Source organism: Haliaeetus leucocephalus, unplaced genomic scaffold (genome assembly GCF_000737465.1).
Source record: "Haliaeetus leucocephalus isolate CR32 unplaced genomic scaffold, Haliaeetus_leucocephalus-4.0 Scaffold657, whole genome shotgun sequence".
NCBI lineage: Eukaryota > Metazoa > Chordata > Aves > Accipitriformes > Accipitridae > Haliaeetus > Haliaeetus leucocephalus.
This window is the reverse complement of record NW_010973093.1, coordinates 5,942,323-5,959,896: the sequence shown is the minus strand read 5'-3', so window position 1 is coordinate 5,959,896 and position 17,574 is coordinate 5,942,323. Positions and strand designations below refer to the sequence as shown.

The 17,574-nt window shown below is 47.7% G+C and overlaps 1 protein-coding gene across 3 annotated transcripts; it reads left to right on the top strand.

Annotated features, from left to right (window-relative positions):
• The first annotated feature begins 21 nt into the window (after positions 1-21).
• On the top strand, positions 22-16,510 carry ELAC2 (elaC ribonuclease Z 2). 3 transcript variants are annotated; one of them, XM_010579451.1, is made up of 24 exons: positions 22-139; positions 227-277; positions 363-433; positions 1,144-1,208; positions 1,876-1,933; positions 2,460-2,528; positions 3,056-3,211; positions 3,711-3,769; positions 4,485-4,543; positions 4,632-4,704; positions 5,805-5,917; positions 6,546-6,644; positions 6,858-6,996; positions 7,073-7,158; positions 9,121-9,230; positions 10,036-10,132; positions 10,573-10,711; positions 11,290-11,328; positions 11,491-11,600; positions 12,062-12,161; positions 12,242-12,362; positions 12,562-12,640; positions 14,267-14,411; positions 15,725-16,510. In XM_010579451.1, exons 2-24 carry the CDS (start codon positions 264-266, stop codon positions 15,965-15,967), a joined length of 2,244 nt encoding a protein of 747 aa, XP_010577753.1. In that variant the 5' UTR covers positions 22-139; positions 227-263; the 3' UTR covers positions 15,968-16,510. The 3 variants fall into 3 exon arrangements, with proteins under 3 accessions (XP_010577753.1, XP_010577751.1, XP_010577752.1); XM_010579449.1 differs by lacking the exons at positions 22-139; positions 363-433 and having other exon boundaries at positions 253-277; XM_010579450.1 differs by lacking the exons at positions 22-139; positions 1,144-1,208 and having other exon boundaries at positions 261-277.
• Positions 16,511-17,574: the final 1,064 nt, after the last annotated feature.

Here is a 17,574-nt window from a genome sequence, read left to right as displayed (position 1 = left end):
CGCGGCACGTGTGGGCCCGTGAGCGGCGGCGGAGCGCGGGCACGGGCCTGGCGGGGCCCAACACCGTCTACGTGCAGGTGGTGGCGGCCGGGAGCCGCGACGCGGGCGCCGCCGTCTACGTCTTCTCCGAGTTCAACCGGTGAGTGTGAGGCCGCGGGGGCGCCCCGCTGGGGGGCTGGGGCCGGGGCGCCCCGTCCAGGCCTGCCCTGACGTCCCTTCCCCTCAGGTATCTCTTCAACTGCGGCGAGGGCACGCAGCGGGCCATGCAGGAGCACAAGTAAGTGGGGGGCAACCGCGGGGGGGCCGCCCCGGGGCTGCACCGGTCCCTGCTCACCCCCACCCGCCCCCATCTCGCCCCTCAGGCTGAAGATCTCCCACCTGGACAGCATCTTCCTCAGCCGGGTGGCCTGGGCCAACGTCGGTGGGCTGCCAGGTGAGGGGGGGGCTCGGCACGGGTTCCTCTCGCAAGGTCCAGCCACAGGCAGCAGCCTGTCTAGGCCAGAGGTGGTTGCTTTGCAAGCTGCCTGATGGGTGGCGCGTGGGGTCTTTTACGGGGTGGTGGAGAGACGGAAAGCGCTGTCAGAACGGCTGGATTGCACGTGGGGCTCTGCGGTGCTCCCAGATGCAGCGTGGTCTCTGCGACAGTGGATGTCAGCACGTGGTGGAAGAGGTGCAGCCTCCCCAGCGTGCATGCCTTTATCTTCCCAAAATCTTTTAGAGTAGAAGGCACTACCGGTGTTACATTGCCAGCAGGGAGCTGTTCGTGAGTCAGACTAGTTTGGGTTCAAAGGGACCTGCAAAGGTTTCTGGCCCACTCCTGTCCTCAAAGCAGGGTGAGATTACAACAGATTGCGTAGGATCTTGTCCATTAAAATTCCAGAAATCTTCAAGAAAGGAAGACATTAACAATCTGCCCGGGTAACTTGCTCCAAATTGTGACTGTCAAGATTTGTAGATATTTTCTTTATCTGTGGAGATGAGTGACGTGTTGAAACTGCCACAAAGCTGAGGCAAAATTGAATTTGGATCCAAGTTAAGTCCTGGCCTTCATGGAAGAGGCCCAGCACTCCTGGGTGGTGAGAGGGATCTTTCTTGTGTGATCTAGTGGGGCTGTGATAAAGCTGTTTCTCTGCTTTCTTTCAGGTATGATTCTTACATTAAAGGCTATGGGGCTTCAAAGATGTGTTTTCCTAGGGCCACCAAAGCTGGTAAGTAGGGGAAGCTTGCAGAATGGAGAGCGAACCCTTCAAATGTCAAAGCTTACCTTGGAATTGAGAGAGCTGGTATCAAAGGAGTGAATCATCGTACAGGTGTAAAATGCTGGTCAGAGTTAGTGCCAGCCTGAAGGTTCTTCCAGAAGGGCTGGCTTTAAAAAACAAGTCTCTTCAGATACACACAGGACAGCATCAGACTTCTGCTCCTTAAAACTGTCTTGTCAGCTAATATTCTAGTGAATCATGTTTTGGAAAAAACGCATCCTCTATTCTTCTGTCTGCTTCCTCCTCATTTTCTTTTAATAGAAACTTGGTCTCTGATCTCCTGCTTAATGTGATCCTTGCCAGCCTAATGCCATGTCTAGGCTGAAACTGTCCAATCCTCAGAGTTGTTTTAGTTCCTTGCAATATCTGCTGACTAATTATATTGATGGAAGGGATGGGGAGAGTGGTTCTGTATTTTCCTTTCTCTCTCTAAATGAATAATGCTCGCTGGAGGTGGGGCACCTTCCCAGTGCTTTCTGCCTGGCTGTGTGCTGCCCAGGTTTTGCCTGACTTGGCATTGAGCCTTTGACTTCACTGAAAGTAACTGTAACTCCTGAAAGTGGCTTGTAATTGCACTGCCTGGGCACGGCCTCCTGATACACTGTCTCTTTTCCAGCAAAACTACTTGAAAGCGATTCGACTCTTTCCTGGGCCCCTAAAAAGGATGGATTTAGGTATGTAGGTCAGTGATGTGTAGTGAATATGAACTTGTAATTTCTTTTTGTTTCCGCTGTAGTCAAGGTTTCATTGAACAGGAACAACTTTTGAATAAATGCCTCTGGTTTAGATCCACTCAAAGAAAGTTTTAAATATTTGTTTTGATCTGATGCACTGTTCAAATCCATCACAAGAACTGCCTGGAAGAAAAACAGTGTTTCCAGCTCTGTTTCTGGTAGGCCACTTCCAGTCTGTCTGATTAGTAAACAGCATTTGGTTTTAAAGCACTGTAAAGGCAGTTTGCTTCCAGAGTCTGCCAGTGAACTTGCTTACTGTGGTATCATGGACTACTTTTTGTGGATGATGGGCTTTTAAGAACTTTAATTATTCATTGATCTTTGCAGTTGGGCAGAGAAAGGGAAGGGGGACATTCAGCAGGTTTTGTTTAAGAAAGAAAAAAAGATATCTTCCTGATTGAAATTCTTGTAGAGTAGGAATCTCTTCTTATGAGCTTGTTAATGCTGGTTTCTGATCTCTTTCCAGCTGTGCAATTGCACACAGAACCTGAGTATAAGGACGAGACGATGACGGTCTACCAAGTACCTCTTACAGGTGAGCATGTGATGCTGTAGTCAGACAGGAGAAGCACTTGTTCAGTAACTATGCTTAAGGTGGTTAAAGGAGAGGCTTCTGTTTGCAAGCCTGAGTAAGGAGAGGTTTATTAATTTGCATGTTTTTCTCAGGAGGAGGATCTCTTTAAAAGAAACAAGACCTGCTGAGTCAGGGCCTTGGTTTGTTCCTTTAGGTGTGGGTGTATAGAATGACATGTGAAACATCACTGGATTTGGCTTTCTTAGCCAACTGAGTTTTCTTACTGCTGGAAACTGTGATACTTAGAGTACAGGCACAGTCTTGACAGAGTTTAGCAGTTTTGAGAGAATCTGAAGGACTTGGATGATGGATGGCTCCTGAAATAAGTGACTAGAGCATGCACACGTAAGTCAGACTGGGGGGAAGAGCTCTGTATTCTGGTGCAGTTTAAACATGATTGTCATGGAAGAGGGAATGCTACTCATGCTTTTCTTATCTGTCCTTTTTGATTGAGTGATCTTTGTCTGGTTTTATTGGATTTGGGACAGGAAAACCACTAGCTGCTGAAAGTACGTTGCCTCAGAGTCCTGGAGCATCAACCCAAGGTGGAAATAGCCCTAAAGGGGACATAGGGCCTGGATCCCCAAGAGCTGCACAGCAAAGCTTGGAGGAGGGCAAGGAAAAAGAAAGCCCAGAGAAAACAGGTGAAAAAAATGGAATGACCTTTTTAACTTTAACGAAATAACACCAAATTAAGGATTTGTCCTCTGAGCTGTTTGCTCTCTGGATGTGAGGTCTGTGGAGAAGCTCAGCTGAAGGATTACACGGAGCAGAATGAGTTCTGGTACTTTGGAAGCTGACACAGAACTAATAAGGCCTAGAAACTGGATGTGATTCCTACCTGGGGTGAGATTAGTCCCTGTAGTAGTTTACCCCTGGCTGGAGTGGGTGCTCCAGCCTTTGTAATTTAATTATGAGTGGATGTTGAGGTTGATTGCTTTTCAGTCTTGGGCTTTATTTTGGTTTCTCATAGCTGAAACCATGGGCTCTCTGGCCTTAGGTGCTTGTAACATTTTGCTGCTGGGCTCCAAGTTGGCTGGATGATGTTGTCCCTGTTAATACTTTAGTAAACATTAACATGTTTTGGCTTTAAGAAAAATGATAGTCAGTGATGATTCTGAGTAGTTTTGCTTTGTTTTGCAGATGATGAACAGAAGTGTGCAAGCAGGCATTCTGATCTGGTGATGGCTTTCCTTTGTAAAGTAAGCTTGGACACAAAGATCTCTAAATCAATGTAGAATAGAATACAGAATAGAATAGAGTATTTCAGTTGGAAGGGACCTACACCGATAATCTAGTCCAACTGCCTGACCAATTCATGGCTGACCAAATGTTAAAGCATGTTATTAAGGGCATTGTCCAAATGCCTCTTAAACACTGACAGGCTTGGGGCATCAACCACCTCTCTAGGAAGTCTGTTCCAGGGTTTGACCACCCTCTCTGGAAAGAAATGTTTCCTAATACCATTAGGACATTTCATCCCGCTAAATAGATTTAATTTGAGATAGCATTTTCAAGCCAGACTTCGAAGCTATTTTGTGATTCTACTTTTCAAAGGTCAGCGTAACTGTAGCGTGAGTAGGAATGTGTAAAAACTAGAGACGTTTTTTAGAAGTGTTCTTTATAGAGCAGCCAGTTAAGAGTATACAGGTTCTGTTCTTGCTTAATGTTTACAGTAGGGAAGTCTGTCTGGCTTACTTGGCTAAAGAAGGAGCAAGAAGCAGCAGCGTGATCTTGGAAACCAGAAAGTGTAGTAAGAGCTTTTTGGGGGTAAATTAGACTAGTGGCTGTGGAACTGAAAAGGAAAAAAAAAATTCCCTTGGCTTGTGGGGAAAAACTTAAACTGGAAGTATGTGGATCTTGTTTCCTGGCCCTCTTTATGTGGCTGATAATTCTGTTTTATTTTACTCTCTTCAGATTCACCCGAAGAAGGGAAAATTCCTAGCAGCTAAAGCACAGGAGATGGGCCTGCCAGTGTGAGTACAAGATCCCAGCCTGGCGGATGGGGCAACCCCAGGTGTGTTGATGTTGGCAAGCTAAATACTTCTATGGTCTTGTTTTCAGGGGAACTCCAGCCATTCTTCCCATAATTACAGCTCTCAAAAATGGGGAGAGCATCACTTTTGAGGGCAGAGAGGTAAGATGTATCTGTACTTTCTGCTGTGGCTTTGCCATCTTCCTTCCTTCACTGGGCTCCCAGGGTGACAATTTTTTTGTTTTGCCTACCAATAGGTATTGGGATACGTTGGATTTTTTTGTTTGTTTGTTGGGTTGCGGGGGTTTTTTGTTGGCTTTTTTGTGTTTTAGGGGTTTTTTTGTTGGGTTTTTTGTTTGGGTTTTTTTTTTTTTTTACACCCATCTTGAGGCAAGGGTGGATGATGGTTGTCTGCCTATTCTCTCTCATCCCTGCTAGGAGGTTGGCATGGGTTTTGCTGTTTTTGAGCTTTGAGTGGCTACTTCTGGTTAGTAAGTGGTCTCTGTTTCAGCCCCAAGTTGTTGCTGAATGTGGCTCCTGTTGGGTGCGTGTCTGGGGCTGTTTGCAGGGGTATGATTAGGGCAGTATGCTCTGAAATTAATTCGTTTGTGAGTATGGCTGTGTTTCTGCTATTTGTCAGACCTTCTTCACGTCCCCTTCCCAAAGCTGATACAGGTCTAGGAGTGAACTAGTGGAGTTAATCCCTGCATGTTTTAAATCTGGGGTTTGAATGCCTGTGTAACTATCACTCCATTGTAACTCTGTTTGCACCTCTTGGACCAAAAGAAGTTCAATAGTTCCTGTGTGCAGGGTCTTAATCTCTCAAGCACTAGTTTGAAGTGAGAGACAGAGCCAGCTCTGGCCATGTCCCAGATGATCTGTAAGTGAAGATCCTAACCTGGGAGATAGGATTGACATATCTTTGCATCATAAGAATTTCTCAAAGCCTTTTTTTCTTAAGCATGCTTTTGCTACCATCTGAATCTGCTGTGGGAACCTAGACGCTGCTAAAATTCCCTTCCTTACATTAGGTTGTGGTCTGCTCTGAGACCAGGGTTGGGATTTGTTGTTACACAGCAAAATGCAAACTTGTGTAATGAGAGCAGAAAGGGAACAAGAACTGCAGTGGCTGGGTTTGCTGAGCATTGAGCCTGCTTGGAGCTGGCTAATACAGCACCTGCTGAAAGAGTCGGACATAATGATGCAAGAAGGGCTGCGTGTGTAGCTTGATTGTGGTGTGATATTTGTGTATCTGCCTGCAGCTCTTCCCTGAAGAACTGTGTACCCCAGCTGACCCTGGCCCAGTGTTCATTGTGCTGGAGTGTCCTCATGAGGGCTTTGTGGATGCCATCTGTGAAAATGAGACCTTCCAAAGGTAGTGGGACTGGATGACCTGGAGTGTTTGGGGGAAGGCATCTGTGCTGAGCTCTGCCAAAGAGAAGTTCTTGTCCTATCCTAGATGTGTTGGTTCTTGTGACTGATGTCTGAGCTGTTTGGCACTGTTAAGGAGCTAGAGACGCGAGAAAGGACTGGTGGTGCATTTTGAGCCTTTTAGGAAAGGCAGGCCTGTGCAGGACCTGTGGGGTTCTCTAACTGTCACAGGCCTGTCTTCCCTCAAGAGCCTCTGGAGAAGGAAATGTGCACTGGTGTCTTGCTGGGGAGCAATGTAGAGACTGCTGCTTCCCTGTGCGGTGGAAGCACGGACTGCATGTAATGGCATGTTAGGCTTCTGAAAGGCTCTGCAGATGTTGGTGCTCTTGGAGGAGAGGAGCTGCCTTGGGGGTAGAGTGGAGGTGTCAGCAAACGGCAGGCTTGACACTCATGAAGCCTTCTGCCTACTGCGATGTGGAGCCTAAAGCTCCTGTGCTGTGCTCTGAAGATCTGTGCTCTGCCTGCTTCAGGGGGGGCATCTCTGGTAGCACCAAGATGGAAGAGGGGAGGGGATGCCAAGGTGGTGGAGGACTGAAGCACAGGTATTCTTTCTGTGTCTGAATGTGCCCCAGGTACCAGGAGGGACTTCCTGGGAACCAGGTGGCCTTGGTTATTCACATGACTCCAGAGTCAGTGCTTCGAGACAGCCGCTACCAGCAATGGCTGGAAAGGTATGTGATCTTCTGATTACTTGGTTTACTGTCACTGTTGGGCAGCAGTGTGTTCTTACGGTGCAAATGTTTTTCCTGGAGTAGAAATAGCTGTTGGCTAGCAGCAGGGCTCTGCTGGCTCCGATGAGATTTTAGCTAATGGCTCAGGCGTGCACATATGCCCAGCTCTTACATGGGGCTGACGCTGTTGTGCTTTTTATTGTCCTCTTACAGATTTGGACCTGGAACTCAGCACTTGGTGCTCAATGAAAACTCCTCTGCAGTGCACAACCCACGCAGCTACAAGATCCAAACTCAGCTGAACCTCATCCACCCAGAGATCTTCCCTCTGCTCACGACCTACCAGAGCAAGGTAGGCCAGGCCCTGCTTGCCTGTGTACCTCATGCTTCCAAGGAAAGAATGTGTTTAATGTCACTTCTCCCTGTAGGAAGAAGAGGCAGTGTGTAGTGTGCCCATTGTGCGAGGAGAGTGCCTCTTGAAATACCACTTCAGACCACAACAGGAGTGGCAGAGGTCAGTGGGAGTCTTCTTTTGACTTACCAGGTTTTGGGTGTTGGCTCAAAGCAGCTTTTCAGTGTGAGTCTGTGCTGAGGGAAGACTGTGCATCAGCATCCTTTGCAGATTCTTACTGACTGGGGTAGCTGCCAAGCTATCAACTGTGTTTTGGGGGGTGTGTCCCTGTCCCAGAAAGTCTCACACAAGGTGTAGGACATGGATGAGTGAACCACTGAAAACACCACCTGGCCAGTGGTTTGGGGTGTTGTTTCTGTCCCTCGCTCTTTTGTAGCCTCGTGCTCCTCTGTCCTTTGTTTTGATCTCATATGTTGTGCACCCAGCCATAGCTGTGGCAGAGCAGATGGTGGCAGGGAGAGACTTTTTGGGGAGTCAGGTGAAAGTCTTATCAGGCTTTCTGGGTCTTCAAATGGTATCAGAGCCAAAAGCCCTGGGTGGTTAAACAGTTGCAGACTTCTCCACTGGTGCTTGCTTTGTGGGCAAGTGAAGCTGCTCAATGAAGATCTTGAGGGCAGGGGACCACATGGTGCAAGGGGGTACCAGCTGCCATGGCTCAAATTTGTGGTTCTGTTGGGCAGAATAGGAGGACCCTGATGCCAGGAAGAGTTTAAGTTTCTCAGCTTAAGGTGTCTGAAGGCCTGTAGTACTGCACATGCTCTGATGCAGGACCAGGACACAGGTGCCTTATGCTTTTGAGCGGTGCCTGGAGCCGTTTTAGGTGGTTGTTCCTCTTCCAGCAGTCTCCATGCTGCCTTGCAGTGCCCTCTAGTGTCTGGCAGCTCTCTGGATCTGGACAGTGCAGGGCAGCATAGTGCTGTTCCAGCAGCTTCTCCAGTTTAGTGGAATGATTATTTCTGTGGTGTGGCTCAGCCCAGCCGGGCCTTTTTGGTGCACACCATGCTTGTGGATGTATCTTCTCTCACCCCTCAAAATGGAACTTGGAAGGAACATTTGACTTTTTGTTGTAAGGCTGTTTTGGCATGGTAATTTGGCACTTTGCTGTAAGAAGTGCTGTCTTTTCAGTTCCTACCCTGCCCCATCTGTTATGTCCCAGTTTCTCAGGACGATGACTCAGGTTTGCTGATTCCCAGGTCAGGATTAAGGTGAAACGACACCAGGAATCCTTTAACTGAACAAAACTCAACTTTTATTGGCTCACAACAAGAATTGGCATGCTCACCACAAAAATTGATATGCTCACAACAAAAATTGGCAGGAAACTATGCCAGTAAACTGTGTAACAAGTACTAACTATGCATCACCAAACATACTACAGGCCTTGCTTATCTGGGAATCAGTTCAGGGAAGACAATAAGGAGAGCCCTCCCATTGATTCACGAGGTTCAGAGCGGACCCCCTTGCTTTCTAGACTCCTCAGAGAGGAGCCTAGGGGTGGCTGGATCCGCTCTTAGTCCCAGACTTGGTCAGCGGTTTATGTCTAAAGGGATGAGGTGTAAGGATTATGGAAAAGGGAAAGAGAGAGAGAAGAGAAAAATTTCACCGGTCCTGGGTCCAGCGTTGGTTCCGTCAGCTGAGGGGTCCAGTCTGCTGAGGGGTCTGGTTCCGGTGGGCTTGTGCACGTGGGGCTTCAGTTTGTGTCCTTTTATCATTCCTGCCCCTCCTTCAGGCTAACATTAGGCTAATTAGGTGTCATGCACGGGTTTGTGAGCCTTTGGGCTTGGGGGTTGTTTGGGGAGTAACTTCCTCTTTCCTGCATGGTGAGTTGCCCTGTTCAGCATATCAGAACAGCACATCAGAACAGGGAGCTGTGCACCCTCCAGCACACCCTCCCCCTCCTGTTGCTGATGGGTGCTGATCGGCTTCTCTTCACCTGTGGTTCCTTGCTAGGCAGAGTTACTTGCAGAGTTAGTCATTAAGCAGAACTTGTCCCACCACAATGTTTGAGACATTTAACTCTTTCAGTCTCTCACACCCATCCTGATACATGGCCTGTTCTTTCAGAGATGCTGTGACTGTCTGTGATCATGATGCATTTGTTAGTGAAGCCTTGGATCTCCCTGACTTCCAGACTCGTGTGAAGGAGTGCAAAGAGAGCCTTTCTGCTCTACCAGGTAAGGATCAGCAACTTGTCTTGGATCAGTGTAATGAGAAGTAGGAGGTCTTGGTGACCCGCTGCTTTAGAGCCCAGACAAAGCTGTGAAGATGCAGTTTTCCTGCTGCCTGTGAGGTGCTCTTAAGTCCTCCTGTGCAGAGGACAGGCTTAGTGCAAACTGAGTTAGCTCATTTCAGTTGGATTTACGCAGTGTTGTGCTTCTGGTTTTCTGAAGCTGCTAGGTTTGGGAATTGAGTGTCGTTGGGGGCAATTAGAGACAAAGCAGCTGTGTGTTATTTCTCTGAGTTGATCAGAGCTCTGCTCATGTTGAATGCTGTCATAGCAGCCACAGTGTGAATCCCTATGTCTGGGAGAAGTCTTGGTCTTAGAACCAGCTCCTGGTGGGGCATTTGGCTCTGAATTTCAGTTGTCTTGTTGGCAGTGAGGCTTTCATGACATGACACAGCACCGCTCACTTGCTGTCTGGATCCTGATTCTGGGGAGAGTCAGGGCACCATAGAGCAGGAGCCAGGTACCTCTTGAACTGCCAGCCCTGTCATGGGCAATGAGCAAGAGTCCTTGTTTGCCTGCCTTTGCATATACAGTTATGCGTTGTGATGTGTTTTCTTGGTGGTGCTTATTCTGTCTTCTGTCTTCCCTTGTAAACCTTGCTGCTGTAGGAAAGCCAGAGGCTGAGGGAGGCAAAAATGAACATGCTGACCATGTAGACTCTGGAGTTACTAGGCTGTTGAACTAAATGGTGTCTGATTGGGCAGTATGTGGATAACATTGACTTACAAATCCTTGTTGTCTGTTTTCTCCAGGTAATGTGGGTGCTTATCCTGAAATTGTGTTCTTGGGAACAGGATCTGCAATTCCAATGAAAATCCGAAATGTCAGTTCTACACTGGTAAATACCAGGTAAATCCCAGTGTCATGCATTCTGCTTGGAGAGGCTTAGTGTCTCAAGAGGGTGTTGCCCAAGGGCTGTTTTGACTGGTGTGTTGATGACACAGGGAGAGTGCCCCTATTGTGGAGGCTGTAGGACTTCAGTTTCAGGCACCTGTGTCTCCCGTAGGTGGGGAAGACTTGAGAGCCACCTGTAAAGACAAACGTTTAATGTCTTCATTCATTTTACCATCTGCCCTAAGGGTGTGTTCAGCATCAACACAAGACCAGAATGAGCTATGCAGACAGAACAGTCTTTCTAAAGCCTTGGCTAGTAGGACTGGAGTAGCATTTAGAGATGTAGAGCACTAAGAACTCTCTGCCTTCCAACCCAAAAGATCCCCCTCCTTGAATGGACCCTGGTCAGAGCTCATACAGTGGCTGCTAAATGTCTTTGTCACTTGTCTTGCCAGCTCTACCCGATCCCTGCTCTTGGACTGTGGAGAAGGAACATTTGGACAGCTCTGTCGCCACTATGGAGAGCAAGTTGACCAAGTGCTGTGTAACATAGTAGCTGTGTTTGTGTCTCACATGCATACTGATCATCATTCGGTAGGTTGAGTGTGTTGGAAGAAGGGGTTCTGTGCAGGCATGCTCTGCTGTTTGGGATTCAATGTAGCAACAGCTGATGAATGTAGGCTGCCCTGCTGTTAGGGCTGCATTTCCCCTCTGCATCTCCCAGGCACTGCTGAATCTGTGTTTCTACTCACCTCCCTTACTGTTAGGGGTCCCCTGCAGACTTGCTGGGATCAGCCAGAGTTGTATTTTTTTTAGTAGTGTCCAACCCAGGTCACAGAAGTACCAGTTGGTCTATTCTAGGACTTATCAGGGCAGGCTTTTTGCTGGTCTGCTGTCTTGTGTCTGGAAACCACACTGGGTCTAAGATGTTGGGTAGAGACTTTCTGCTCTCTGCCCTTCTTTTGGAAGCAGACACAGCAGCACTGGGAAGGGCTGAAGGGCTTGTGTTGTGGGCTGCTGGCCACCAGCTTGGGGCATAAGCAGTGACAGTGTTACAGCAGCTCAGCAAGTTTTCCAAAAACTGCAGCTTGCTGAGCTGCCGTAGCGCTGTTGCCACTTACACCACAGATATTTCTGACTACAGCTTGCTGTCTTGTTTATTCCCTTTGCAGGGGTTGTTGAACATCCTGATGGAGAGGCGGAGGGCTTTTGTAAGTAGTACTGTTGTTTCACTGCTCCTGAACGTGTCATGGAGTGAGGGTAGGGGAACTTCTGAGTAGTGGAAAAGCACCATCGTTTCCCTAGGTATTTCTTCTCTCTGATTTGGCATATACCTAGTACTGATTTTTTTCCCCCTGCCTCTGCTTTCCCAGGCAGCCCTTGGTCAGGCTTTCAGCCCTCTGTTTCTGGTAGCACCTGAACAGATCATGCCTTGGCTACATGAGTACCACAACCACTGTGAAGAGATTCTCGGAGACATCAGGTGAGTGTTCTGTGTGGTATGCAGAGAAATGTCCTTGCTGAGTCCTTATTCAAGGTGAAGTACTGTCATCCATTCCCCCTACCCCTTCGTTAAAGGCAACTCTGACTCCTTCCACTGTGTGTAGAATTAGGATGTGCAGTTTGCAAAGGAGAGGATAGGGTTTGTCACTCAGTTGTGCTACTTAATAGAGGCTTACATGCAGGCTTTCCTTTTCCTTAGGAAAGGGGATTTGGGCAAGTGAAAAAAGATTCCTGGAAGAGAGTATTTGACAGTGGGGAAGAAGTGGTTGGATGAGTTACTGCAGCACTGGATAGTGAAAGCAAGGGGGAAAAACAGATGGGTGCACAAAAATGTCTTGTTTGTAAGGTGCTGAACTGAGAAGAAGAAATAGGCTGCTTAAAGATAAGATCAGGTTTTACTTTGTACCTGTCCTTAGTTCTCTCTTCTCCCTTCCCTCACAGAATGATTACTTCCCAGTCTCTTGTGAAAGGCTGTGAAAACATCAAACCTAAAGCCAAATGGTTTGTCAGTTCTCTGTTAGAGAACTACGACTTGGCTGAGGTAAGCTCATGAGCTGACAGGGTCAGTTGCTGAGAGGGGCAAGAGGGGACCTGAGGTGTAACACTTGTATCCTTGTTCAGTTTCAGACTTGTGAAGTCCAGCACTGTAAAAATGCTTTTGCATGTTCAATGATCCACAAATCTGGCTGGAAAGTAGTCTATTCTGGTGACACAATGCCCTGCATGGCCTTAGTACAAATGGGTAGGTGACAAAAACCCCCTGCTTCAAGAATCTCGGGGAGAAATGTCTTGAATTGTTAGTATCCAAAGCAGGCACGCCTGAACCCTTGGTGCTATGCCTGCAACACAGTGAGGGGTTAAGGGGAGGAAATGAGAGTTCATGTAGGCTGTTGAACTAGTCTATATTCAACTGAAGAATGAATATATGATTATTTGCACAGGTAAAAATGCTACCCTGCTGATCCATGAAGCAACATTGGAAGATGGCATGGAAAGAGAAGCTATAGAGAAGACACACAGGTGGGGTGTATTCTGCTGTCTATCACTATTAGGAAGGCAAAGATGCTGAGCTGGGTTTTGTCCTTGGAGCTGGTGGTGCAGGGCCCAAGTCCTGTAGATGGTTCTGGTGTGTGTAGAGCTCTACAACACTAAAAATGGTGTGTTACTCATTACACCAGCTCTGTAACCCTCTGTCACATCCCAATTTCTCAGGGCGATGACTCAGGTTTGCTGATGCCTAGGTCAGGATTAAGGTGAAACGACACCAGGATCCTTTAACTCACAAAACTCAACTTTTATTCACTCACAACGAGAATTGGCATGCTTACAACAAGAATTGGCAGGAAACTACATCAGTAAATTGTGTAATGTGCTAACCATACATCACCAAATACTACAGGCCTTGCTTATTTGGGGATTAGTTCAGGGAAGACAATAAGGTGAGCCCTCCCATTGAGTCACGAGGTTCAGAGCAGACCCCCTTGCTTTCTAGACTCCTTCTCAGAGAGGAGCCCAGGGGTGGCTGGATCCACTCCTAGTCCCAGACTTGGTCAGCAGTTTATGTCTAAAGGGATGAGGTGTAGGGATTACAGAAAAAGAGAGAGAGACAGAGAATAGAAGGATTTCACCAGTCCTGGGTCCAGCACTGGTCCAGTCTGCCAAGGGGCCCAGTTCCAGTGGGCGTGTGCACATGGCGCTTCAGTTTGTGTCCTTTGTCACCTCCTTGCCCCTCCTTCGGGCGGGCACTCAAACTCATTAGGCTAATTGGGTGTCATGCGCGGTTTGTGCTTTGGGAAATGGGTCGGTGGGCTTGGGGGTCGTCTGGGGAGTTGCTTCGCCCTGCCGGCAGGGACGACCGACCTTTGACCTTTGTGCCATATATGGTGAGCTGCCCCGCTCAGCCTATCAGAACCGCGCGCCCTCCGGCCCGCGGACTTGTGCAGTCTGTTGCTGGGTGGGGTTCGTTGTTCTGCAGAGCAGAACTTGCCCCACCACCCTGTTTGGGACATTAACTCCTTCAGCCTCTGACACCCTCACAGCTCCTCTGAACATCCCCCAAGAGGAATGGGGAAAGGTTTTAAGTATATGGTAGTAACTCTACAAATAGACTAGTCCAAAGGAAAGGCCTGATCACATTTTAGGGCTAAGCTCAAGAAGTAGAAGAGTCACCTTACCCCTGCAGCCAGCCACGCAATTCAAACTGAGCGTTGCAGCCAGCGATACTGAGTGCTGCCCCTAGCAAAAGTGGGGAGACCTGAGAGGAGCTTCTTGGAATTACATGTGAGTTACAATGCAAGAGAGCTGGACTTGTTGGCACCCCTGGGATGAGTATTTGAATAAGCTCATGATCCCAGTTCGTGGAGCTCTTAAATGCAGAGCTCCAAGTAATTACAGCCGCTTTCCTGTACTCAGAGTCATTTGGAAGTCAGAGACTTGCCACCAGTGCAGGTTGTCAGAGGAAGAGGTGCCTGGGTGTACCTGCGAAGAGCAGGGACACCTTGTGCTCAGCAAGTGTTAGATGGTATCCGCTGTTGGTGCGATCTGACCTTAGATGCAAAGCAGCCTGCCCTGCCCGGTTGGAGGGCAGTACTAGCCAGCCTGTGTGTGACCGGGGTATGCGGTGCCATGTTCCTGTTCCTTTTGCAGCACAACCTCACAGGCGATTCAGACTGGGATGAAGATGAATGCAGAGTTCATCATGCTCAATCACTTCAGTCAGAGATATGCCAAGATCCCACTGTTCAGTGAAGACTTCAGTGAGAAGGTTGGAATTGCATTTGATCATATGAGGGTAAGTTGCGAGCTTTAAGCCAGACTGTGGGAAAGGTTTCAGTGTTACTTTGGGATGGCTGGTGTCGTGGTTTAACCCTAGCCAGCAACTAAGAACCATGCAGCCACTCGCTCACTCCCACCCCACCCAGTGGGATGGGGGAGAGAATTGGGGAAAAAAAAGTAAAACTCATGGGTTGAGATAAGAGCAATTTAATAGGACGGAAAGAAAGACACTAATAATGATAATAGCAACAATAATAAAATGACAATAATAATAATAAAAGAATTGGAATATACAAAACAAGTGATGCACAATGCAGTTGCTCACCACTTGCCGACTGATGCCCAGTTAGTTCCTGAGCAGCGATTCACACCCCCCCCAGCCAACTCCTCCCCAGTTTAGATACTAGGCATGATGTCACATGGTGTGGAATACCCTTTTGGCCAGTTGGGCTTAGCTGTCCTGGCTGTGTCCCCTCCCAACTTCTTGTGCCCCTCCAGCCTTCTTGCTGGCTGGGCATGAGAAGCTGAGAAATCCTTGACTTGGTATAAACGCTACTTAGCAACAACTGAAAACATCAGTGTGTCATCAACATTCTTCTCATACTGAACCCAAAACATAACACTATACCAGCTACTAGAAAGAAAATTAACTCTGTCCCAGCCAAAACCAGGACAACTGCTTGTGATTTAAATTCTTCACTTGTAATGTATCAATACACCATCTCCTGAAGAGGAGTCTCCTCTGAAACAGCTCCTTTTACTGCTGGCAGCAGACATCACCAATGTGGGGAAAGAGTGGCATGGAGTGAGACAGGTGCTGATGGCTCTTGAGAACAGAAGTCTACTCTTAACATACTGGGTACTTGCCTCATGTCACCTCTATCCTGTGCATGCCACTCCCAGCTGAAAACCTAATTTTGCTTCCATTCCCACTCCCTTCTCAATTGGTGTGCTGCTTTAATGGCTTTCTGCAAAAGACCTCCAGAAGCCAAAAGCTGCTGCGATTGGGTTGAACGCAGTCATAGCAGTGAGAATAGCTCACTAATTGATCAAAACTTGTATAGTGTCCACATAATTTCTTGTGAAGAAAATGTAAATAACTTGGCATATGGGATCTGTGGACTGACTGCTGTAGGGTCGAAAATTATGACCTGCCTGCTAGTGTCAATGCAGCTGAAAATTGTCAGCGATGTTAGGGCTCCTCAGTGCTGGGTGCTGCACAGAGGAATAGGCAGTGTCCTGCCGTCTGAACAGGCAAAAGATGGGGCAGGAGGAAGGGAAACAAAAAGCAATTCTAATGCAGGTGCTCCTGTGCTTGATGTATTTCAGGTACGTTTTGGTGACTTTCTGACCATCCCGAAGCTGATCCCACCTCTGAAGGCTTTGTTTGCGGATGACATAGTAGAAATGGAGGAGCGGAAGGAAAAACGGGAGATGCGGCTTCTGAAGGAGACTGCTGTAGTCTTGGACAATCTGACTGGTGGTGAGAACAAGGAAGCACCATGCCAGAAACGGAAACAAGCCAAGAACCATCAGAAACTACCAAATAAGAAGCTTAAAACAGTAAACTGAAAGAAACAAGGTTGAGAATGCTCTGCTCTGTAAGAGGTGCCCTGCTCTCTGCAGGCCTCGGGAGTGCACAGTGCCGCGGGCACCATGGAAAAAGGGGCTGGCCTCAGCGTCTGGGTTTGCTTGGTCATCAGTGGATCTCCGTGGGCTGAAGCTACCAAGCATGCTGTTAGCAGTGCGAGTCCTTGCGGCGACAGTATCTGCCCATACAGTTCCTGTTCCTGGGTCTCACCAGTCCATGTGTCATTTTTCTTTTAGCCAAAAGTTCTTCTCTCTGAACTGTTTTAATTTTTGGTTTTATGCTAGAAGCTATTATTGATAATGTAACAGCAGCAGTTGTGACCTTTGCCAAGAGATCAGGTTTGAGAAGCCCTTGAGGGGCCGTGGATTTGCCAGAGTAAAGTGGGCAGGCCTCTGGATTATGAGGAATGTAACTAGGTATTAGAACCCAGATCACAGGAGCAAATTTCACATTAAAATGGGACCCAATTAATTTTTAGGTTAAATTAGGGATGTGAATGCTACAGTGTTCCCATTTTATTTTGGTTTTCTTGGCTGATTTTTTTTTTTCTCATAAGATCAGTTTTCCAAAACCTTTATTTGGAATCTGAATAAACCCCTCGACATTGTACAGGAACCTGTGTTTTGTCTAGATTGCTAATGAGGACTTAGTAGTGAGGGAAAAGAAATACCTGAATTGCTCTGAGAATTGCCTCGGTTGGCTGTTTCTGCATTACAGCATTGGTGTAAAGACCAAGATCTCACCCTAATGCTGGAGCTTTATGCCTGTTCTAGCTGTGTTCTGTGCCAGCAAAATCATATCCGTGTCCGTTACCCTACAGGCAGGAGCTTCATTTGTCAGTTCAAGCTGGTACCAACTGGGGGTGGCTTTAGAGTGGCTCCAGAACAGACAACTGCAAATTGCCTTGGGCAGATTCCAGCTGTGGATGCAGGGGATGGGAAAGCTCGCAAAGCAGGCAGGTATGGGGAAGGTCTGTGCTTAAGAGGAGTGTTTTCCAGGCTTTCTGTGGGTCAGCTTTGCTTCTTCCCTTACCAGTGCTGTAACTGCGCACGTGTTACGAAGCAGGAGGGGGAGCTTTGCACTGTTTCAATTAAGGAGTTCAGTTTCAGAGGCAACTCAAAGGCACTAGGCCCCCCCGCACTGCTCAGCAAATGATACCAGCATATATTAAAGATTTAAGACTTCATTTTAAGGTGATGGAAAATTAAGGCACAAACTGGCAGCAAAGCGTCTTTTGTTCATTAGCTGCGCTTTAATATTATGCTTGTCTAAAGCAGAAACTGGGTAATTGACACAGCTGGGTACTACAAAAGAGGTCTGCTGGGCTTTTAAGAGTAGCAGGGGATGGGGAATGACTAAGCAGGTACTTGTTATTGCGCAGGTGTAAATAGGATCACATTGGGGTGCCCAGGGGAGGGCACAGTTACTGCTGTGGTACAACAAGCAGCCCCTGCGCTACAGCGGCTCCCCCTGCTTCTTTTCAGAGCAGTAAAGAAGGGTCTTCTATGTAGAAAATAATGAACCACTCCCCATGTAAAGGTGTTAATAAAATGCAAGTACAGCAGTGTTAGGAGACCGGAATGGACAA

What these genes read in the sequence shown, in the direction of transcription:
- ELAC2 (XM_010579451.1), top strand. An exon ending in CCACAACAGGAGTGGCAGAG is followed by an intron (nt 7,159 to 9,120) that starts GTCAGTGGGAGT and finishes CTGTTCTTTCAG; the next exon opens with AGATGCTGTGACTGTCTGTG. An exon ending in TCTACACTGGTAAATACCAG is followed by an intron (nt 10,133 to 10,572) that starts GTAAATCCCAGT and finishes TTGTCTTGCCAG; the next exon opens with CTCTACCCGATCCCTGCTCT.